Raw genomic sequence first — 24,806 nt, forward strand, 5'->3', positions numbered from 1 at the left:
AGAAGTTTGGCTGTTGATAGCAAACCCAAGTGAAGCCTTTGGAACAGGCCCTTTGCAAGAATTTCTGTTATGTGGATGAAACATCTGTCTTCAAAGAGTTAAAATAGCCATGTCCTTTGAAAGCTGACCTTGTGCTTGGCACCAGCACAGGAAAACATATGCAGGTAGAGACAGCTGGGAATAGCAGTGTGAAGCTTGCAATCACAGTACTGTTTTAGTACTGGGGGGGGGGGAAAGGTGTTTTCTCTGGGACAGGGTGGATTTGATTTAAATCGAGTTGATTTAAATCATAATTTTTAAAGAGCAACTGTCAATTCTGTCATGCAGCAGCAGCTCCTTCTCTGACCCGCTGTTGACTCACTGACAGTCCCATTCACTTTAATGGGATGGCTGGTGATGCAGCAGTAACACAACAAGGTGAGGGACAGCAGGTGAGTGGATGCCCGCTAACAGGCACTGCCATGATGGATCTGAAATGACAGGTGCTATTTAAATGTAAGATTCTTGCTGGTAGTTAGAATCTTTAATATTATTATTATTTGCAAACAAAATGAAGGTTTCCTAGTTAGAATAATAAGCTGTCGGGTTAGTAAACAAGCGATATCAAAACCGATTTTAGGTTAATAGGTTAATCACTCATCGTTGGAGAACTACTCAAATTCTTTTATTTAATTAAAGCACTTAGATGCATTTCTCTTCAAACAATCATACAGTTTGTAGCGTACATAAATTTGCAAAACAATGGGATAAAAGGAATATTCCTGAACTTTGTTTTATGATTTATCTCATGGTTACTGTGAAATTGTGTGAACGCATCCGTGCAGTGCATGTTATCTCAGCTTGCAGAGCTTGGATTCACTGAATGAGTTTACCAAAAATGTAAATATTGCAGAATATACAGCCTCATGCTACATAACTAAGCTCCATTTCCTGCTGAACAAACTAAATTATTAATGTATCTTAAATAGAAAACTATCTTTAGATAGATTTTTACTCCAAAATCATTTTATTAAAATAAATTTGATAAAAATTAAAAAAATCTGATTTAAATAAAAAAAAAAACCTATTTTTTTATTATTGTTTTTTTTTTAAATCATCTATTATTATCTATCCTGCTCTGGGATAATGTGCTTTATAAGTCACCTGTTTTGAATAGTTTGCACAATTAAAGATGAGGTCATTCGTTTCTCTGAAATGTTTTCTTATGGACATTTTAAATAATCAGAAGAACTTTCCTTCCTGATTTTTATCTTAGAGCCCATGCAGAAGCATCATCTTCCGTGAATCATGATGTGCCCACCACCATGGATGAGAAAATGAGAAACAGAGAAGTAGCGAATGAAGGGAGCGATGAGGAGAAAGCTCTAGAGTCCAATAATGTTTCTCAGGCAGAAGGAAAGAAGAAAAAGCAGCGTTCTGGATTTCGAGACCGTAAGGTATGTCTTTATTAAACTGGGTTTATTTGAATTAGTGGTCAAGAGAAACCTTTTCCCAGGCCATTTATCTTTATTTTTTTATATCGTGCCTTAGTTATGTTTACAAATAACTCAAGGGGACAAACACATCCAACACTCCTTCCTCCTCCTATTTTCCCCTGTGAGGTGGGTTGGGCTGAGAGAGAGCGACTGGCCCAAGGTCACCCAGCTGGCTTTCATGGGTAAGGCTGGGACTTGAACTCATGGTCTCCTGGTTTCTAGTCTGGTGCTTTAACCTCTAATAATCCCACAAATATTTTTGAGAATGACAAGGATAGAAATGAATGGTTTAAACAAGGATACAAATCAGATGAATTATTTTTCATACATGTAGATGGGATTTGGATTTTTTTTTTTCTGAGTTTGAATGAGAGAATTGTGAATTCTAGTTATGATAGATGTCATTTGGGCCATGAAGTCTAAACCTTTGCTCAGTGCAGGAAATTAAATAATTTTTGCATAAATGGCTGTCTAATGAAAGGAAGTCCACCATCTGTTTGGGTAATTGATTCCATTATGAAATGTGTTGTATTATTAAGGGTTTCCCCCTCCCCCAATATTTAGTTGAATTATTTATTTTAGATTATTCTGTCTTCTCCATTCTGAAATCATAAAAACCTTGACTTTCGTTATGTGCTATCCTTTTTGAAAATTAAGCTGGAATGTGAAAGCCAGCTCAGAGCTAAATATGCCCTTGTATATCTTTTCATAGGACTTAATTCTAGTTCCCTAATCACCCTTGTTGCCCTTCTCTGAACATTTTCCAATTTGTCAGAATTGTTAAAACATGGTGTCTAAAATTGGACATAGTATTTGTAGTGAGATCTGAGCAGTATTACGATTTCCTGTGATCTAGAAATTATATTTCTTTTAATGCAGGCAAAAATTGCTTTTAACTTTTTTGTAGCCACCTCACATTGCTGTGACGTATTTAGATTGCAATTGGCTGCTTACTATACTATAGTTTTTGACAAGAACTATTATTAAACTAGGAGTTTCTATCCTCTGACTCTACACTTAACTATCATTGTCTTTACAGTACATTCCAGAAGCTTGTCAAGTATCAGGATTGAACTAACTAGTTCCTGGTTTTGTCCTTTTTGAAAATTGGGAGAATTTTCTTCTCCAATCATTTGGTCCTTCAGTAGTTATTCAAGATTTTGTAAAAGTAATATACAAATGTTCAACAACAACAACAGCAACAACAACTTTATTGCCACTTTGAATGTACACCAATCGGGATACATCAAAATGAAATTTCGTTGCATACAGCTCTCACAGGGTCACCACCTCCGATGTACACTCCTTGTTCGTGGCCAGCTCAAGTTTCAGATCGTCCATTTTAGTCTCTAGGGAGCGAACGATAGCAAACAGGACAGGACAGATGGAAACGGAACTCCATGTGGATTAGCTCTCAAATTAGCTTGTATTCCTGCAGGACAAGCTCGCCTCCTTTCTTTTTTCTGATCCTATCTCTTCCACCTTTTTCTTAAAGAGGCCTCGCTTCTTTTTGCCCCTGGAGCACTCTGCCGCCACCACCAACTCCTCCAAAAGCTTCTCTCCCTTCCTCTGGGCCTGCCAACAACCTCATCCAGTTCCTTCGCTCCATAAGCCCTGGGATCTCTCCTCCTCTGCCTCCTTTGGAAACAGTCCTGATTTGCAATAGAATCCGTTTCTGAGCCAGCAGTCAATTCTTCTGCTGGCAGAACAATTTCAAACAACCCCAATGACTTTTAATGGTCTCACCAACAGTTCCGAAACAGGTAGAACAGTGGTTCTCAACCTGTGGGTCAGGACCCCATTTGGGGTCGATCGACCATTTAACGGGGGTCGCCAAGCAAGGCTGTCCGCCATTTTTTCCCCTTTTCCGGCGGGTGCCTTACCTCCCTTGGGGTGGGCCAGTTGGTGGTCGGCCTGCTCTGTCTCTGCCGCTTGCCAGCTACGCCTCGGCTGGCGCAGGGGGCGGAACCACGCATGCGTGGCGCTCCCGAGCAGGGAAAGTCCTCGACTTACGACCGGTTGGGTAGTCCTCGACTTATGACCGGTTTAGTCCTCGACTTACGACCGGTTTAGTTCTCGACTTACGACCGGTTGGGGTCGCGGCATTAAAAAGGTTGAGAACCACTGAGCTAGAAACTCACCATGCCAGCAAAGAATGTCGGTCGTATGTTACCTTAGTTCCACCACGTTCCTCAAACACATTAAAACCTTCCCAATCACGTGGCCTATATCCCTTACATCCCTCCCAAAACTTTTCACCTAAATGTTCAGGCCATCATGCAGTGTTTTAATACTATAAGATATAGGCTCTGGGAATTTCAATTCATTCAGGGTAAATAGGCACTTGTAATCATTTTTTGTATCACTCTCAAATTTCAATCCTGTCCCTTCTTAGAAGGGAACGAGGCTTTGGGCTTGAGGGTGAAGGAAGCATATGGGAGCATATATAGTTTGTTTCATCAGCCAGTTGAGAGCCATGCCACGGAAGAGAAAATAAGTCTTTTCTGGAAGTCTACAAGTGATCTCTTATTCATTTGTTCCCATTGACATGATTCTCTCTAAATATGTGTGGATGACTTGCAAGATTGTGTTAATGTAGCCTTACAAGAAAGTAGAATTTGTTCATCTAATTCTGTTTCCTGTCTGGTTTACCTGGGAAGGCTGACATCAGTCTTGCAAGCCTGAAAGTACAAACTTTCCTTTGCCACTTTTATCTACTTGATCCATTAGGGCGGGTCCGTCCTATGTTTCTTTGCCTGACTGTTAAGCCACTGGGGTTTCCTGCCTCTCTTCTCTGATTGTATCCTAGGCAGCATCTCTTCCCTCCTTTCCCAAAGATCATAGAAATAGTAGTTGTCAACCAATGTTATTATTACTAAGGAGTTATTTTGTCCAATCATTTCCAAATCAAATTATTCTATCTCAGCAGTATGTCTCCTGTGGGAAATAAACAGGCCTGGAATGACCAATTAGCTTACCAAAAGTAAAGTCATGGGAAATCTGGCAGAGGAGATTGCGGGTTGCTTGGATAAGTCTCCCCAACCATGCAACCTCCCATAGCTTCTCTGCACTCGTGGTGTGCCTCATCAGCAACCCACAGACCCTCATGCATCCTCCCCATGCCCCACTGGACTCACACCGTGCTTATCCTGCCACTTGTGCACCCTTGTGCACCTTGCCAAGCCTAGTTGTGCTCATGCTACACCTCTCTGGTCACCTATGCACCCTCATGGATCTTTCCCCACCTGGCAGCAGCCACCCCAAGCCTCATGCTGTGTCGGAGATGACCAGGCTGAGCTCAAGGGCAGAGTCAAATGGGTCACCATTTTGGAGTTGTTACGCTTCTACTACAGACCTAAATCCAACTCCCTGTGAATTCTATTGACTCTTATTTAGCGCCAATTTGCTTTGACTGTTACTAGATCAGATTCTTAGCAGGAAATAAACTCATAGTCCTTTTGGACTCTATTCTGGCTCCTGATTTCTTGCACTTGATATGCTGCAACTTGAAGGTTGCAAATATTCATCAATATTCAACTATAGGGGTTAGAAACTATCTGGTTCCTCTTCCGTGCTAATAAACATTTGCTTTAGGATTTTCTTGCAATTTTTAATTTTTTTCTTTTATGGTTATTGTATCATATGCTGGCCTTTTATTGTGTTTGATCTTGGACTGTGAATACATTTTGATTGCTTGGAATGAGGCAGGGGAATTAAACTGTGGTGGTATTTTCTTACTGGAAAAGCTTCACTCACAAAGTAGGACTGATTGTCATTTTTATTTCAGTGCCAATTTTAACTGCATTCTCCCAATTATTTCTTCATTATGGTGCTGGTTTGTTGTCTGCTCTGTTGTTTTTATGCTTAATTTGTTTTTATTTTTTCAGAATGTTCCACTATTTCTGGACTGAAACCTAATTTGGCTTTTATGTCTCTTGCAGTCTGCCTGGAGGGTAGATTCAAAATTCTGATAGATAAATAGATCCTATCAACTCAGTTTGGGCCATTAGATAGAATTATATATTTATGTCAAAAAATGGCTAAGCTATTGGAATTTAGAAACTTTTCACTTCCAGTATTTTTCTTTTTAGGTGATGGAATATGAAAACAGGATCCGAGCTTACTCTACTCCAGATAAAATCTTTCGATACTTTGCCACATTGAAAATCATCAATGAGCATGGAGAGTCGGAAGTATTTATGACCCCACAAGATTTTGTGCGATCTATAACACCAAATGAAAAGCAACCAGAAAGTAAGTTGCCTTGGATATTGTGATGGAAAATAGAAGCTGCTAGGTACACCAGTAATCTTGGTTATTTCCTTCTTTGGAAAAGCTAATTGATGCACTTAGATTGATTTCCGTTGTGCAATTTTATGCCAGGGACCATTTTTCAGTTTCTCCCACCTCATTTTTAATGTTCTCCAGCACATGGTTTTAAACAATTATTGAGATAATCTTTATAAGGCTGAAAGAGCCTTATAAACGTTTTTATTGCAAGATCTAGTCAACATGTTGTAAAAGTAATGTGAGTAATTGGCACATTATTTAGTTTTTTATTAAGGTACATGACTCTTCATGAGCATGAAGTTTTATAACAGCTTTTTCCAACTTAGTATATATATATATATATATATACATCAGTATGAATCAATCCACTGCAGGACAAAGGTCTTCACTGAAGCTCATAGACTAAACTATGGTGCAATGCAGTGCAGTATGATATTATATGATCCAATATTGCATTTTCAGCATCCATTCCCACCCACCTCCCCAAAATTAGTTTTTTTCCTGAAACAAAGACAACCAGTAAACATAAAGTAATAATTGTCACAGTTGTAAGAATAGCTGAATTTATTGTGATTTTTAATCTACAGAAATGTGGCAAACAGGTGTTAAAATGATCCATGATCATTCATCACAAAGTAGATCAATTTGCGTATTTTGGACTACTAATTCCTGTTGTGCTGGCTAATGATTGCAATGAAGTATTTCATTTATTAAATCCTGTATCAGTATTGTTGATTTTTTATCAACTTAGCATTATTTGTAAAATCATAGTTTTGGAAAGGGACCATGGAGAGGTTTTCGATCATCCTCTATGAAGAGAATCCATATATCATCCCAGACAAATAGCTATTCTATTTGAAAGTCTTTGAACAACAGCCCCCAATCTTTTGGGCATCAGGGACCGGTTCCGTGGAAAGAGGTTTTTCCACGGACCGGAGTGGGTGTGGTTTCATGCACTGCCTGCATCCCATAGATGGGGTTTCACTTGTTTTCACGGACCGGTTTCTGGCATGCTGTGGACTGTGCCAGTCCACAGACCGGGGGTTGGGGACCTCTGTCTTTGAAGATGGAGCAGCAGACTGTTCTACTTTTTAGTTGTTCTTGCAATCAGGAAATTCCACCTTATTTTGAGTTTTGTATCCCCCCCTGAAAAGTTTCCACATGGTGCCCCTTATCCTATTTTGGGAATTATGGAAAATACATCTGTACCCTCTTTCTGCGAAAGCCCTTCAAGAAATTTAAAGGCTGTTATCATCTTTCTTGTTGATCTTTTCTTCCTTAGGCTAAACATATCCGGTTCTTGTGCCAATGAGAAAGTATCTATTCATATATTAGTTCACTGTTGTGGATATTGCTTTTAAATGATTGGCATCAATTACCACTAGATAAAAAGCATGGCTTTTCTTATAACGATATAGAAGGAGGCTCAAAAATATTGTCTTAGGTTTGCTGATATTACTGTTTTATCTTTCTATATTATCTGTGAAGGAATGACTGGCATATATATATTTAAACTAAGAAATATCTTTAATTCAAGGTATTATAAGTAGATTATGCTTACAGTTTTCCATTAAAGAGAATTTATTGGTTGTAAAACACATGATTTCATTCTATGGGGAAAATCTAACCCATTTTCCAAAATCTTATTCCCAACCAAAACTTAAAGAAGAAAACTTCAAGAAGTATATCTTCTACTTAAAGAAGTAAACTTTAAAAAGTGTTTCCTCTACTTCAGGGGTGTCAAACTGCCAGCCCGCAGGCTGGATGCATCATAGCAAAACTGTGCCCATCCCATTTCCGGCAATGGCAAAAAAGTGACATTGCGAGTTTGACACCCCTGCTCTACTTCAATGTTTCTCAACCATGGCTGCTGACTATGGAATTCTGTGAGTTGAAGTCTACACATCTTCAAGGAGCCAAGTTTGAGAAACACTGCTCTACGTCCCCAACCCCATTCTTAACCCCAACCCCAGCATGGTGGCTGGAGAATTCTGGGAGTTGAAGTCCACTCATCTTAAAGTTGCCAAGTTTGAAAAACACTGCTCCATACTTCCATTAAGCAAAGTATTTTGTAATCTCTTAATGACAACTAGTGTTTACTATGTAAAAGGAAGGACACAGTTTTTTTCTGTACAGGCCAGACTTTCTGAAGCACTAATTCCATCCAAGTGTGCTGTTTCCAGCTACATGATTAACGGTTATAGTAGCTGGGAGATGACAAGAGTGCAATTGAGGTAACATAGTGAATCAGAGAAAAAAAGCATACCTAATTGCAGGTAAAAGATGATGGTGATATTGTTAGGAGGAGGAGGAGTAATTAAAGAGAAAGGTTTATTATACAAACCTGTAAAAGATGTTACTAGATAAAAAAATTAACCCACTACTATCCAGTAAAATTACTTTCCTGTGTTTTTCATGTTTGATTTGATGGTTAAAGCTTAAGTGATGCATTTTCTTTAAAGAAACTGCCAAAATGTCATTTTCAAAATATGCTAATAAACCTGTTTGGTTTTATTCCCAGATTTAGGTCTTGATCAATTTGTGGTGAAACGCTACGATGGAAAGGTAAGATTTCTAAATCTTTGGATGCATCTTCATTGTATTTCTAACAATGGTGGGATGAGGAGGGGGATGGAGAGAGGGAAATATGTCCTTTTTTTCTATTCTACGTATAAAATAAGTAAAGCCCTGTCATTTTTCAAGCAGACACTATTCTTTTGAATGCAACTACATCTAAATTCTAAGGAGCTTTTCTACTGTCTCTTACGAAGCACTAGAAGCAACATCATGTTTCAAAGTAAAAAAAAATGGCTTGCTCTTCTGCTATTTGTGCTGTGTCATTGCAGCAAAATTGGTACTCCACTTTCCTCTTTATTATAAATTCACACGTACAAATTTTCAGGGATTTATTTTTTTCCTGTTTCAGAGAAATGGAATATATAAAATGGCTCTCATTTTTCTCTTGAAAATGGAAATAGGAAGGTGTGCCTTTTGCTACCATATCCACTGTATCCTCATTGGGTATCAATATCCTAAATTCACTGTAGTCCTCTTATATAGATATGTGGGTCAAATCAGAAAGCTAAACTTACAGGTTGAGAAAAGGTCATTTTCATCTTAATACTTTTTTCTCTCCTTCATCTTCCTAGGTTCTTAACTCTTTGGGTAACGCACCCAAATAAAAGTCAGTCCTTCTGTTTTTTTTCTTTTTTCTTTTTTAATGTTTACTGTTTCTTTTCTTTTGATTTTGCTTTCTTCTACCTTTTACAGGCTAATCTATCATTGCAATAAACTGCAGTGTTGCTTGTGTAGTTTTAAGTTTTTGAACTTTTGCTGATCTTTCTGTTCTTCTAAGGCCGACTTCCCTGTTTTTTCCAGAGATAGGATAGCATTCCCATCACCTGCCCTGGGATAGTAGAAAGAAGTCTAACATGCAGCCACATTGTTTTTCCTCCATGTCATTTTGCTCCCTGCAGATGTGGGATGGTGTTCTGCATTTTTATCAGCACATCTGGAAGGGCAGAAGGAATAATTTAAGTTGTCATTGGTGACAGCTTCAAATGCATTCAGTTTAAGCCCCTGCTGTCAACTATTTATCAGATTGACTGATGGAACAAGCTGATTAACATACTTATTGGTTATTCTAGAGTGTGATTAAGAAACACTGTGGCATTTAATATTTGATACCATTCTCTGAACTATCAACTTCCTTTTGTCGAGAAGGAAGCACAGGTAGTCCTTGACTTATGCCCAGTTGGGACTAGAATTTCTGGTACTAAGTGAGTCACACCCAATTTTATGACCTTCTTGCTATGATTCTTAAGTGAATCACTGCAGTTATTAAATGAGTCACATGGTCATTAAGTAAATCAAGCTTCCCATTGGCTTTGCTTGTCAGAAGCCAGCTGGGAAGGTTACAGATGGTGATCACAACCCCCCTCCCCCATGCTGCAATTATCATAAATATATGTCAGTTGCCAAGTGCCCAAATTTTGGTCTCATGGGGATGCTGCAACAGTTGTAAGTGCAAGGACTGATTTTAAGTCACTTTTCTTCAGTGCTGTTGTAACATCGAGTAGTCTCTAAACAAATGGTTACAAGTTGAGGACTAACTATATAATTTAAAGTGTGCAATCAAAGTATTGTCGATTTTTAAAATGGGTATGATACCTTTTGAAACTGTTTTCTCCAAAATGCTCCAAAATAAGACATGATATTTGGCCATATACATTTTTCTAATGTGTAATAAGTATATATCCTATAAATAAGTACAATGGTTTGCCTTTTTTCTAAAATACTGCATTAGATTTTTAGACCTTTATTTGTTTTATGGACCCTTGTGTCACCCAGTTTATAATTTCATCATAGAAAAACAAATGTCTTAACTGTAGTTAATTTGAACTGGAATTGTCGAGCAATTTTGGATATGTTTGAAAAGACAATTTAGATATCTCTTCATAAGAGCCCTGTTTGGGAGGATCAGGAACTTAAGATTTGGTTGTGCTGGAAAAAAAGTAGTTTTTTTCAGTGGGTTCCCTATATTCTTTTGCTGATTTATCTCATTCATATTACTTTCAAATTGCTTTTCTTAGCTTAATAGAACAGTCCTCTTGGTATGCATTGCAGGAGAGGGAAAACCTAAATTAGCAATATGTGCACAGATTTAATTATCAGTGTTGTATACATATTTATATAAATTGCTGCTTTTCCTTCAAAATCTCCAATTGTTTGAAAAGATTTTGACAGATGGTACCCTGCTTTGGTGTAGCTTATCAGGAGAAGTTATTATTTGTATAACCATGTCTGTGCCTTTTACGACACCCAGAAGATGAGTTGTTAGCATATATTTTAGTAGATTTGTTCTCCAGATAACTGGGCCAGCTGCCAAAGATATATTGGAATCTCAGGTTAACCATTAAGTCAGCCATTAATTTTAAGTGCAATGGTTAATTGGGTTAATTTGCAGTTCCACACTGAGGTTATTATCAAGGAAAATAGGTTCCAAAGAACCATCTGCTTCTGCAGCCTTAGTTCCTGAGGTGTTTTAGGGCAGGGGTCTTCAAAACTGGTCCTTTTATGACTTGTGGACTTCAACTCCCAGAATTCCTCAGCCAGGCATGCTGGCTGAGGAATTCTGGGAGTTGAAGTCCACAAGTCATAAAAGGGCCAAGTTTGAAAACCCCTGTTTTAGGGTATAGCTTCCATTCCTTGTTAACATGGATGTCTATTATCCAACATGTGGAAGACACCAAGCTGGAGAAGAAGAGAAGAGATTGGTAACTTTGGTAACTAGAGGAGTGATTGGTAACATTGTCTTTTTCTTATAAAAGTTGTTTTATATCTGCAAACTGGAGATGATGGTAGAGGGCAATCAGGCTGCCACATCCGCCTCCCATTATGACAGGGTTGATCCAGCTGATCTGGTTGGATAGGTGGTTGTCCCCTTCCTACCTCAATGCTTCATGTGTGTTCTCTCAAAGCTGGAAGAGTACACCGGAAGAGGACAACCAGATAGAAGAATATATGAACTGTTGGTTTCTTCTTGGCTCTGCTGAAACTTGAAAGCTTCATATTTTGTTGGCATAAACTGAAAGTACTGAACTAGTCTATTATATATATTGTATATATGTATATTCCTTCTGTTCTTGATATTGTTGCAGGCAACTTGAAGTGTCATTGATTTCCTCCCCTTTATTTGTTGCTTCTAAGGAGTTCAGCAATTCTTTCTTCCTGAAATGTTAACTTCCTATTTTTATTCTGTGGTTCCTGCCGTTATGATGTACATGATATTTTTTGTTGCTTTATTTTTCCTATTGTTGTAACAAACCTTTGCTCATTTTCTTCCTTTTCTTCCTAACCTTTACCCCTCTTCTCAGGATTTTTGGCAGGTACTGACTTGTCAGCATGTGCTTTAACCAGTTTGTGCTTCAGATCCCATATCCACCCCCTTTAAAAGGGACAGCATATAAATATATATATATATTCTCCATCATCTTTCTTAAAATAGAAGTTTTCTTTACTTGGATAGTGCTACTTAAATAAATTAAAATGTGGGCCTTTAAAAGTTTTTTGATAGAAAAAACTACTAAGGGGAATTCATTGCTAAGCTATTTCATATACTGTGCAGGTTTTAGTTTTGATTTTTTTAATTTATGTAAAGTCACTAGATCCATTTCATTACCAGGCTTAACAGCTTCCTGGATGCATTTTATGAACATTTTCTATTCTTTGACCAAATGAAATAATATTTTTTCTTTATGATGAGAGAAATAAAACATGTTGATTTAAGGTATTGAATATTTTATGTCCCATAAAAATAGAAAAAAAAAGAAAAACAGAAAAGTTGATTTAAGGAACAGGGCATTTCCTTGAGCTTAGTTGTGTTCAACATAGTACAGGAACATATTTTCAGTATAATACATTTCTATTATCAGTTTCCTTGAGATACCGGTAATAACTTTGGCTCCTTTGACACACTTGATTTTTTTTCACAATTTTTACTAAGCCATTTGAATGAAAAAGATTGGCTCCCAAGAAGATATGAATAGAAATTTACTGTTGATTTTTAAACTGCATTTCAGGATCATCCTATCATAAAAAGTGTTTTGCGGTAAATTATGAAGGAATTAGTAATGAGTGTTAGAGAAGAGCTGTCTACAGACTCCACTTAGGATTACATTAAAATAGAGGTGGGCAATTAATTTTCCCAAGGGGACACATGAGAAACTGAGATAGTACATAGGCATGCACACATGTACATATGTAAATTGAAAAAAAATAGTTGTGTTCGAAATAAAAGTAATCCACATTGACTGAACAGGGACAGCCAAAGGGCCAGATGTGGCCAGAGATTGTAAAAATCTTAGGTTTGCATTAAAAGCTGTTTTGCTGTTAATATTGTCTTTTTAAAAATGCAAATAGCATCAGAAAAAAATTGATAATTTGGACACAGTTCTCATGCAGAATAAATTATATCCTCGGCTTTCTGAACCTGCAAGTGCAAGATTTCCTCCCAGTGCAAATCCCACTTTCAGAAATGGGATTTGTTCTTCAACAGATATTCAGATCACGGATATCACTCTTCCCCTAATCCTTCTCCAATACCCAATGCTAAAGGTAGTCCTTGACTTATGATCACAATTGGAACCTGAATTTCTGTTGCTAAGTGATGGGATCATAAAGCACGAATCATGTGACCACATTGTTTAGCGATGGCAATCCTGGTAGCCCCGGTTGCTGTTCTGCATGTTATTAAATGGGAAGTAGATGTGAGTTCCAGGTAAGGAATACAGAGGTTGAGCAAATGCTATTCAGGGAGGCCAGGGAAAAAGGATTTAAGGCAGTGGTGGGATTCAAATATGTGAACAACTGTTCTCTCTGTGGATGCCACTTCCGAAAGTCCATTCTGGGCCTGGGCAACAAAAAATTAGCTAACAGTTCTGCCGAAGTGGTGCAAACTGGCTGAATCCCACCACTGATTTAAGGTATGTGCGTGCATGTGTGTAAGTGCAGGAAGACCAAGGAAAAAATACATTGTGGCTCGACGTTTTCTTGGTGCATCATCGCTCTGGGGCTGCAAGAAGCCTCTGAGCTGCAGCCTCCCTCAGACAGAAATTTGTGTATATTTATCGTGGTTTTTATTATCGCCTGTTCACCGCCCTGAGTCCCGTAAGGGAGATAGGGCGGTATATAAATTCAATAAATTAATAATAATAATAATAAGAATCAGCTGTCCCAACCCAGTGCCAGCTACAGTCCCCCTTGCCACCCTGTACTCTGAGGCCCCTACTGCTCTGCACTCCACCACCCTAGCTGACCTTTGCCGTCTTCTTGCTCCCACTGCTGATGAGACATGCCCAGTCAGGCCCTTCATAAGGCCGCTGCTGGCCACATGAAGCCATTATTCCTAGACCTTGTGAGGAATCTACCATGGATAGACCAGGAGAAGAAAGCTTCATGTGGCCAGCAGCGGTCTAGGTCTGTTGTGATTCCTCACCTGCCAGCGGATCCAGCGGCCGAATCCAAGGAATCGGATGAGGTACCTGTGTTCACATTGAAGTCTGCGGAGGGCTCTAAGGAGCAAGAAGACTCAGAGCCAGACGCGGAGCCCGGCCCATCTACTCACACTCAGGCAGAGTCACAGCTGTTTTGGGGGCTGGAATTAAGCAGTGAGGAGGAACAGCTGGGACCAGTCCTGGATGCACGGATGCACAGAGAGAAGTGAGCAAGACAATGGAGAGTGGTGGGGCAGCTCCATAGACAAAGTAAGAGTCACTAAGAAGCCACACCCTGGCTGGACTATAAAAAGGAGAGGTGTGGGAGGTGCTGGTTGCCGAAGGCAACCGTTCATACTACGGCTTCATGGTTCTGTTGTTGGATTTCTTGTGTCAGGATTCTTGGACATTTAACCAGGTTTGTCAGATTTCTGTGTGTTTGAGTGACTTGAACCTTGAGCATTCCAGCTGAGAACTCAGAGACTGATCTTGTTTGTTTCAACAGCTAAAGGACTGGTTGGAGTTTGTTCCATAAAAGCTGTGTCAAAATAAATGGGGTTTTTCTTACAAAGTCCTGCCTTGTTCAGTGAAAAGGGGTTTGCCTCACGAGTAAGCAGTTGAGCAGTACTCGCGTAGGCTGGGACAGAACAAGGTCAATAGTGGGAGAAAGAAGAAGGCAAAGGTCAGGTAGGACTTCAGGAGCCGTAGAGTGTAGAGGGCCAAAAGGACATAGATGGGGGAGATAGTTGGGTGGGGTAGTTGAAGTGCTCCTGAGATTGTACATATGGGTGGTCTGCCAAGTGTCCAAATTTTGATCAGGTTACTGCAGGGATGCTGTAGTAGCCAATGTTAGGCATAAAGAATCAGGATCATTCGTAAGTTTGCAGCATACAGGATTTATTCAGACTTGTATACAAGAATCTGGTCAATAACAGTCAGTGTTCAATTGATGCTAGATAAGAGATTAACATAATTCAAAGGAGGGCTGGACTTGGATCTCTTGTAGCAACGTAAGGATTCTAAACTGATGACAGATTTAACTCCACCTCCAGTTCTTCCTGCCCTTCTCCTGCAGCCATAATTTCAGGGACCATTAAATGAATGATCATAAGTCGAAGACTACCTATAATAAGTATTTCCAAAAAAAACCCCTAATCTTTAATGACCCTCAGATTTCCTTCTTTAGTTTCATCTAGTGATTATAGCTGAAAGATATTAGGGGAATTAGGGGAGGAAAAGCACGATAATGACAGAAATATGTTTCTAATGACATTCTAGAAAGCTCTCTAGCTTTTACATTTGCTAATGTTTATGGCTGGAGTGTGCCTCTAATAGCTTTGAGCATTTCCCAGAGTAAGGGGTCATAATTCCAAATTGTAATCTGAGTTCTAATTGACAAATGTGTCTGTCTGTGGAAGATTTCCCCAAGGAGGCCTTTATAACATGAAACATTACATCCTAAGCAAATAGGGCATTTTATAAGAAGGGTGATATTTGGCATCTGTACTGACAAGTATTGAATATGAAGCGTCACATAGGCCCTGGAGAAAGACCCTGAAGCACTCTTCACTTGTTTGCCATATGTCATGTATGAATCATTTTAGAATACTGATAAACTTGATTCTCTTTTCTGAGATGAAATTTTTGGTTTTAAAGAAGTGTTAAGATTTTTGTCACTGTTGATAAACCAGATGCCATGGCATAGTTTTATACTGAAAACAAACCTTCTATGCAAATGCAATGCAGGAAGCTATTACAACAGCTTTACTAAGCAAGGGCCATATTGTAGTGTATACCACACCTATTTTTTTTTGCATGGAATCTTACTTAGATTAACATCAACCCTGTGAAATTGGTAACTTCCATACATCTTTATCAAATCTCCTGGAACTGGATTTAGGATGATCCCCTCAAGATTAAACATTCTAAGTAATCCTCCTTTCCATTACTCTTTTGGGGAAATAAGGAAAAAAAGCTATTAGAAATATATGCAGACAGTTGCATGAAAAATAGACGCACTGTATATGAAAATCAGAATCAGTAAATTGTCAACAAGAGAAGCATGAAACTCCTCCAGTGGATCAATTCTGTAACCAAATTACTGACTAATGTAATCTGTAAAAGCCATGAAATAGACGAATTTAGTAACTAAGCTAAGATTAGTAAAAAAAATCAGAAGATATGGCAGGTGACTGAAGAGGTATACATGTCCCAATGCCCTTTTCAAAAGGCAGCTACTTTATTTTTTCTTGAAGACATTTAGCTTCTCATCCAAGAAGCTTCTGAAGTGAAACGTCTTTTGAAAAAGCACCTTTGGGTCAACCATGACTTGCATGATTGAGAATCTTTATAGACAAGACATATACATATTCTTCCTTAGTAAATGTTGTTGCTGGCTTCTCTTTGCTAGAGACACTTCTTCAGTCATAGATTGTTTCTTGGCTATATGTTATGCAGAACACTGCAGAAAACCTTTGCTACATGTGGTGCACCCTAACATTTCAGTTTTTTTTTTCTTATGAGCTAATACATTTTTAGCTGTCTTTCAAAATACATCGAGTAGCATCTCTTCACAAACAGAACAGAGCAATGAAGGCAAATTACACCTGTGTTATCAATAAATCATTGCCTCTCTCACTTAAACTTTTTGCGTGCTATTTTTGTTGCATAAAGAATACATTGATTTTGGAAGAATCCAGTGGGTAGTCTTCTCTGAGTTGCAAAATTCTATAGTGCACTTAGAGTGTACAATGAAAGAATAAATACCTAAATGATTTGAAGAGACAAATACAGTTTCTGAATATTGGAGATCTACCAGTAATGAGGAATACCAGATATATTCTGTCCCTTTTAAAGAGGCTTTTTCCTTCTTGCTTTCTTTAGAAGGACTCATCCCTTGCTTGCTGGGCTCCTGCTGCCTGTGAAAGGTCTGGGGATATTGGTGGCTTGTTTTCCTCTGAACAATAGAATGCTAGCCTTCTAAGTTCTTGCATTTCAGGTGCAGCTTTTTTAATGGCGATGGTTACTCAATTTGTTACTGGTAAAAGTATCCATGCACATTTCTCTTTCTAGCCTCTGAAAACCACCCGGAATACAAATCTTGCTCGAAACATCATAAGGTCAATTTTATGGAGGAAGATTGCATACTGTTTTTTAAAAAAACAACAACTCAGTTCTCATTTTTCTCATGGGAATAAACATTTTTCCTTGGCTCAAATTATAAAATGTGCACCATGTACATTTTTGTGGGATTGTTCTGATTTTCTAGGTTTACTGTACAAAGAAATTGCAAAGCAGTTTCCCCACTGAGGCTGCAGTATTTCATAAAAATGTTCATCTCCATACATTTTTTTAAAAAAATATATCACCCGGATTATATTAATTTTACTGCTAATATAAAACATGCTTTTTAGTTAGCTGCACCACCCTGTTTACTGCACCACCCTATTATAATTCAGTAGTGCAGCCCAGTAGTTGTCTGAAATAAGCCTCATTACACACATAATGGGACTTTCTCTCAGATACCGTGTTTCCCCAAAAGTAAGACCTACCCCAAAAATAAGCCCTAGCTTGATTTTTTTGGGGGGTGGGCCTAATATAAGCCCTACCCCAAAAATAAGCCCTAGTTTGGGGGCAATGCACATGTCTAAAAATCAAGCTAGGGTGGGTGGGGGTTGGCGCTGCCCTACGTGCCCCGCCTCTGCTTACCAGGCCTCCCATGAATCGACACCTACCTCAGCTCTCCAGCCTACTTCTGCAGCATTCCTGGCCTGCATTTTGCCATTAGAGGCCTTTCCGAAAGGCCTCTGCAGCCGAGAACTGAGATATGGATTCAAACCCTAGCTTGGTTCTTGGCTGCAGAGGCTTTCCGGAAAGGCCTCTGCGAAATGCAGGCCAGAGCTCCATTCACAGCTGTAGAATGAAGCTGCTCCTTCGGCCGCAGAAGAAGTGGGCCAACTGGGCGGTGCTGTCGGTGCCACCTCCACAAGGTGAGTGGAAAAGACACCCCCCAAAAATAAGACCTGGTGCCACTTTTGGAAACAAAATAAGACCGGGTCTTATTTTCAGGGAAACACAGTATCTGTAGGACTGCAGTCTGAACTTAACATGCCCTATTTGATCATGTGTGTAAAGTTTGGGTGGGGGGAAATAGACAATTTCTCCATTAGACCTTTCAAGCTAATTTTGCAGAGATTTTCTCCTGGATTTGTTGACACCACCAAATAGATTCAAATAACCAATTAAAGAATCAAGAATCATCAGCTAAGCTCCTTAATTGCTATGGTACTAAAGATTGCACTTTTATTTTATTTTTTTGAGACTCTCAGGTTGAGTCTCAAAACTCTTTTTGTTACTTACAAAGTTTGGAAAATCAACTTTAATATCAATGCCCTAAATATGCTTTTTACATAGACAAATTTGGATCATGTTATTCTGAAGCAATAACGTTTCAGGTATCTTGGTAGTGAGCAATCAAATGAGATTTCAGAGGTGTACATTTCTTGCCCATGTGTTGAAACTAAGCGATGTTAAAATATATTGGTATAAAAACCCATTGGATAACAGCTTGGAAAGGATAACTGTTAGGGCTGTGCACAGTGTGAAAATTATTGGAAATTGTGCATGGGATTTCACATGAACATAACATCTCTCTTTTATGCATTAAAGCAGCCATCTGTTTCAAGCTTCTGTGCAAACCTGAAAAAATGATGTTGCTGCTTTCAGAAGTTGCCTCATTAAAATTAAATTTAAATTAATATTATCCTTAAGGCAGACAGAATTTTTTTTCAGGTTTGCCAACATGCATTTAATGAACAGTTGAGATCGATACTGCAGTCTCCTCAGTATTCATGTTAGAGAACCTGGAATGTTTCTTCCTTATAAAAATGTCCATCCTAGCTAGTTCAGTTTTACTTTGTAATACACAATTCTCTTTGCCTTTAAACTTTTCTAACATTCCACCAACTGCAGTCTGAGAAGCAATTCTCAGTGGGATGACTTGGTGAAAAGTTTACTTACATCCAAGTGAGTGCATAAGAGCCTCATGCTGCAAATTACAAGGAGATTACTTGAATTTCTGTGTACATTATGCAGTTAGCAAACCTGAGAGTGGTCAATGGGGATTGAAAGAGAATGATATTACAACAAATATAATACACAGAATCTTAAGCATTCATGATTTTCTAATGATTGTCCAGTTACTGTAATCCCAAATAAGGCAGATGAGACCAAACAAATTATCTAAATTGTTAAGATGAACGCAGTTCTGGTAAACATGATATACAGTACATGTTTAGTTTGATGGAAAAATAATGTAATGATTGCTTAAGATTATCAACTAGTGTTTTTTTTTTAAAAAAAGTATTGAAGTGTAAATAGTAATGGCATGGAAATTATCACTGAACATTCACTGCTTTCCTTCATGATTTAAGACAAATGATGAGTTTATAGTCATTTTCCAGTAATTGTGTTCCCTATATCTCTAGGTATACAGACATTGCTCATTAAATTTTTGATATTATATGAAAGTTAAAATAATATTATATTTGAGGGTTAGCTTAGCTGTTTTCTAAAAAACAATGCTGGTGACTTTGAATTAAGATGATCATCTGTTTATAGTTATGGTGTGCAATCTGCACTCATATTTCATCCAAATCAGATTAGATTACATTCAGATTTGCAGAACTGGAAAGAAATGGGTGGGGATTGCAGTTTTCTCTAATTCCTTCTAGCTCCTAGTAGCATTTACTATTCTGTTGTGGTAGGTAACAACTAGACTAGCTTTTCTGGAACAGAACAAAGCATTGTAGGAAATGGGAAACTGAAAATTCTAATTCTTTTCTCCAGCAGAAACTGTCCGTAGGCTGCAAGGTCTTTCCTTCCTTCCTCCCTCCCTTAATTTTCCTTAATTCATTAAAGCCAGAATTTAAAAAAAATAATATAGATTCTAAATTAATGCAATTTATTCCTTTCATTTCAAATACGTGTCCTCAAAAAATAAATAAATCTGGAGACACAGATAAAATTGCAAAATCTGCTTGTTAAATGTACACTGACCAAGGGTATATTGGAATAGGCATTGTTGTGATGATTAATAATATTAATGTGCTAGTTCAATTTCTGAAATTGAATTTGTGGTACTAGGAAATAAAGTGATATAATTATTTGGCATGTTTTTTATATTTGGTGTTTCATAATTCATATATCCCAAAGAATATTACTAATATCTGTGCTTTTGGAATCTTACGTGCTTGGCTCTGTTTATGTAATGACTGAACTGTCCATAAATTGTGAGGTTAAATGTGGCAATCCTATTTTGAATTTAATTGTAGTTTTAAAACCCCTAGTCCTTTTTTTCTTTGATACAGAAGACACTGATATAGCCATATATGTAAATGTACTTTGGGATGCTATATAGTAGTATATACATTATTCCTTACAACAATTAGATGCTACTGTATCAACTTCTCTTTTGGAACATATGAATACATTTGTTGTCACTTTAACAATCAGACCTTTAGTGATTTGTTTTAAAACATTTGTTCTCTGTTCCTGCCTGGTCCATACCCAGCATTGTCATCAAAATGAATTTAATTTTTATTCATCATTTAATTAAAGGTCTAAATCAATGTTTCCCAATTGTGACCATTTCCAGATGTGTGAACTTGGAATCTTAGAATTCCACCACTAGAATGGTCATTGATGAGAAATGTGAGAGTTGAAATTGACATATCTGGAAATTGCCAAGTCTGGGAAACATTTGTCTAAATCCACTTGACTGAAATTTAACTGGTCACATCTTTGGCTATATATGTTTTGCAATAGAGACAATATATGCATTAGTCTTACGTGTTGGTATAGACTATTCAGCTGAGCAGTGTGGTGGCCTAGTGGTGAAGACGCTCGCCTCCCACTTGGAAGGTTGAGAGTTCAATCCTAGGTAGCATCAGTTATTTCTCTCCTAGGGTGCAAAGAAAAAATATCTTCTGCGAACTCTGCTTGGCATCAGGAAGGGCATCCGGCCAGTAAAAGCTCAGCTCCATCCAGTCGCCCTGACCCGAATTAAGAGATTACAGGGTCATAAAAAGGGAGTTGGTATATTATTCAGTTGCACTATGATTATTTCTAGATGCTTGTATTCTATGACTAGAGTAGCTTTCATTTTACTAGGAATATTATTTTAAATTCTAAATGGATTGAATTGAATTGTTTAGTGTGACAATGAGCTTCAAGCAATATTGAACAGACTTGGCTAATTTGGGAATTATAAATTTGGGAAAATATAAATATTTTCAGTAGGCCAAACTTTTTTTTTAAAAAAATAATAATCATCACATTTATGCAGTAATGCTTCCCTTTTTATAAACAGGAACTTTATAAAATAGTTAACTTGATAACAGGTAGGAATTAATTTGGAATCCAGGTGCAAAGAGGACTTATGTGGGTGGAGCAGAATGTACTATTAGTCTTTCTGATATCAATGGCAAGTCATTAAGAGAAGCCTAATCTACTTAGCATTAACTACATGTCATTTACTACTACTACTATTACTACTACCACTGCTACTACTACCACTGATTATACCAATGATGGCGAACCTTTTAGAGACTGAGTGCCCAAACTGCAACCCAAAACCCACTTATACATCGTTGAGTGCCAGGTGGGTGTGGCCAATTGGGTGGGTGTGGCCCATTGGATGGGCGTGGCTGCGGTGGTAACAGCAGACTGGGTGGGAGTAAAAAGTTCAATCAATCAATTCCAACTTTGCAAGATCTTTTTTTTCCCGCGAGAAGTTGAAATTGACTGATTGAACCTTTTTTTTTTTTTTTGCACAAGGCGGCGGAGGCCTAAAGCGAAAAGGTTTTATAAAACCCAGCTGAAGGCCTAGGACTGGGGCGACAGCACGCGTGCCCACAGAGAGGGCTCTGAGTGCCACCTCTGGCACCCGTGCCATAGGTTCGCCACCACTGGATTATACCACACCTGCATGTTTGCTTTGTGAATAACTTGCATTTGATTCAAGAGTAATAATGCATTGTGCTGGAATGATAGATGAGGAAGATGGTGTTGAGATTCATAAAACACATTCTTACACAAGAGAAACTGGTTTTTAATAGAATGTGTTTGAATTACTGACATTCCTGTAGTATTGTCTATTTCACAGAACTGCATCAAGTTGTCAGAAGCTCATTCATTATGATATTTAGAATTTCATAATACAAGGTGGATATTCTTAGCAGTAGTATATATGAAATATATATTGTTACTACTCCTAATGTAAACAAAGATACAGAATGCCATAAGAAAATTGTAAATAATCATGGGATAAATATTGTTTTGGTCTAATGTTTTACAAACAGAATGCCTTTAAATGTGTTTAAATTCTTAATTAAAGTTCTGTCTCTCTAAATTTGCAATCTATTTTTCCGTAGAAATAAATCTCATCATTTCAATGGAACTTTCTTTACAGTTAGAGTTGCATACTAAAGAGATACTAAAATGACAAGAGATAGGAGTAGTAACAATATGATTGCATAATCTTGAAATCATAATACTATAAACAACAGAGTTCTGATTTTAGGCAGTTTTCATAATCTTAGAAAGCAATGACTCATTATTTCCAGATGTTGTCAATTGTATGTATAAAATGTTGGCCATACTGTACAATATCCTTATGTAGCTTTCCCTTTTGATTTTTTCAGAATAAATATAATGACACTGACAGATACTGACAGAAGAGAATATTTGTAGTTCAAATATGAACTACATATTTGTGCGGGTTTTGATGCTCTTTGAGCTTGTTTAACTTTTTGCAGATGTTTCATTATCCACCTAGGTAACATCATCAGTGCTAGAAGGGAGTGTGGGGAGAGGGAAGTGTTATTCTTTTTTATATACTAATAGCTTGCTGTCAGTGTTGATGGGAGTGTTCTTGGTGGTTCCTTCCTTAGACTGTTGTTTAATGTTTGAAAGCCACCAAGTTCAGAGAAAACCAAGGACTTCATAAATATAATGAGTTAATACTGGTATCAGTATTTTGCAGAATAAGTTACAACTTTGCTACTTCTCACTCCCTAAAATATTTTCACTGATTCTTGTTATGAGTTCTCCCTTGATATTTTGGCAATCCTAAGAGATAGAATTATTGAAAAAAAGACTTTGGTGATTATCTTTTCTCTCAGTATGATTAGTTTATTATGGCTTTATCTCCAGTTCTGGTACTTCAGACAGAAATAAAATGATAGCATCTGATGGCATCTAAATCTCAGTCTCAGTTTCTAATCAATGCTTTCTCTACATTTCTTATTTTGGCTATTATTGTTTCAAATGTTTTTTGCTCTTCAGATGCAACAGATGATGCTATGATGATGTCAATGTGCTTTAAATGTCATTGCTTAACAAATTGTCTTTCCTTTATCTCATATATGATGGGATCCTCGCTAGACAGAGGTAACAGATAGGGAACAGTTGCATAACTGGACCCTGGTGTGTTGTTGATGGTGTCTTTTGTTCCCTAATACTCTCTTAAATTTGTGCTTGTGATTTATGTGCTCCTGTGCTTGCATGTTTCATATACATTAACCACAACTCACTTGATCCTTTTAAATATTTCTGTTTCTTCTTTGTGTGCGTGTGTGTGCGTGTGTGGTGCTTGTAAAAATGTCTAATACTTCTGAAAAAAATTAACTACTTTAAAATCATAGAACTTAACCTCTCTAACCCAATTTTTGCATCTGTTTTTGGCCTTTAAAACTTCAGAAGGCAAAGTGACTTAATAGCTTCCTGTTTACTAATTAAATGCATGGATAGAATGAGAAAGAAGAGAAATTGTTGGATCAGAAGGTCTGTCTACTTTACAATTACCAGTGGATGATAAACTGTAGCCTCTTAATCATGACACTGAGATTAGGTTTGGTCTTTTACCTTTATTTTCATTACCATAGCATTTCCCAATCCTACTGTTAAAAAGAGTTTTGCATTATGTGCATCTTGCCAGAAATCATAGCTAAGACAAATCCTTTAAATCGCGTCTTCAAAGCTAGTTCAGTTTTGTAGTTTTAAAAAATACGTGGTACTATTAATTCTGGTTTCCTGCAATGTTCATATAATCATAGTGCAACACTGCTATTAAATTCAAGTGCTGTAACCTGCTTCCTATTTCATAATCAAATTAAGAGGTGGGCAGTATTTTATCTGTGCATAGAAGTATAAAAGCTCTCCAAAACAATCATCAGTAAATTCTTTCTGGTCACTATGTATTAAAAATGGCAAGACAGAAGCTTTAAAATACCTACTACTAAATTAGAAGGAAACAAGGCATATCTTGATTTGCTTTTGATTGAAAATGTTAAATAGGACAATTCTAGCCTGTTCACTTAGAAATAATTCCGGTATGCAGAGAGATTTAGACTCAAATAAGGATTGAAATTTATGTAAAATATAGATAGAAGAGGACTTAGTTTTAATATTTTAACCCCCAAAAGCCCATCTGACAGATTTAAAGGCTGGAAAGGTATCTGGATGGTAATAGAAGGGATTTAGAAAATGAATAATGGCAATAATAATAGAGTATTAAAGCTGTGATCTGTTATTAATTAAATATATTTTTCCTCTGTTGGGATTGTGGTATTCGTAATCTTTTAAAATAGAGAATCTCCCAGGAACGTGAGAAGTTTGCTGATGAAGACAGCATCTTTTATGCCCTTGGAGAATGTGGCTTGATTTCCTTTTCCGATTACATCTTCCTCACAACAGTTCTGTCAAGTAAGTACATGTTTTTGTTCCATACTGTTTCCATTTCAATTTTTTTTTCTAAATACAGAATAATAGAGTTCAAAGGGATCTGTTATTACCATTTAAACCAGTGGTTCTCAACCTGTGGGTCAGGACCCCATTTGGGGTTGATCGACCATTTCATGGGGGTCGCCAAGCAAGGCTGTCCGCCATTTTTTTTTGTCCGCCATTTTTTTGTCCGCCATTTTTTCCCCTTTTCCGGCGGGTGCCTTACCTCCCATGGACTGGGCCAGCTGGTGGTCGGCCTGCTCCG

General features: G+C 37.7%; 1 protein-coding gene across 1 annotated transcript; it reads left to right on the top strand.

Annotated features, from left to right (window-relative positions):
• Window positions 1–1,255: 1,255 nt before the first annotated feature.
• Window positions 1,256–24,523, top strand: LOC107297623 (calcium uptake protein 1, mitochondrial-like; the record flags this gene model as incomplete). Its single annotated transcript, XM_015826986.2, has 5 exons — window positions 1,256–1,436; window positions 5,567–5,729; window positions 8,287–8,330; window positions 23,204–23,209; window positions 24,409–24,523. Coding segments are annotated over 5 exons (509 nt in total), but the record flags the coding sequence as incomplete, so codon positions are not given.
• Between the last annotated feature and the right edge of the window lie 283 nt (window positions 24,524–24,806).

Source organism: Protobothrops mucrosquamatus, unplaced genomic scaffold (assembly GCF_001527695.2).
Source record: "Protobothrops mucrosquamatus isolate PMUCROS unplaced genomic scaffold, P.Mucros_1.0 scaffold3420, whole genome shotgun sequence".
Classification (NCBI taxonomy): domain Eukaryota; kingdom Metazoa; phylum Chordata; class Lepidosauria; order Squamata; family Viperidae; genus Protobothrops; species Protobothrops mucrosquamatus.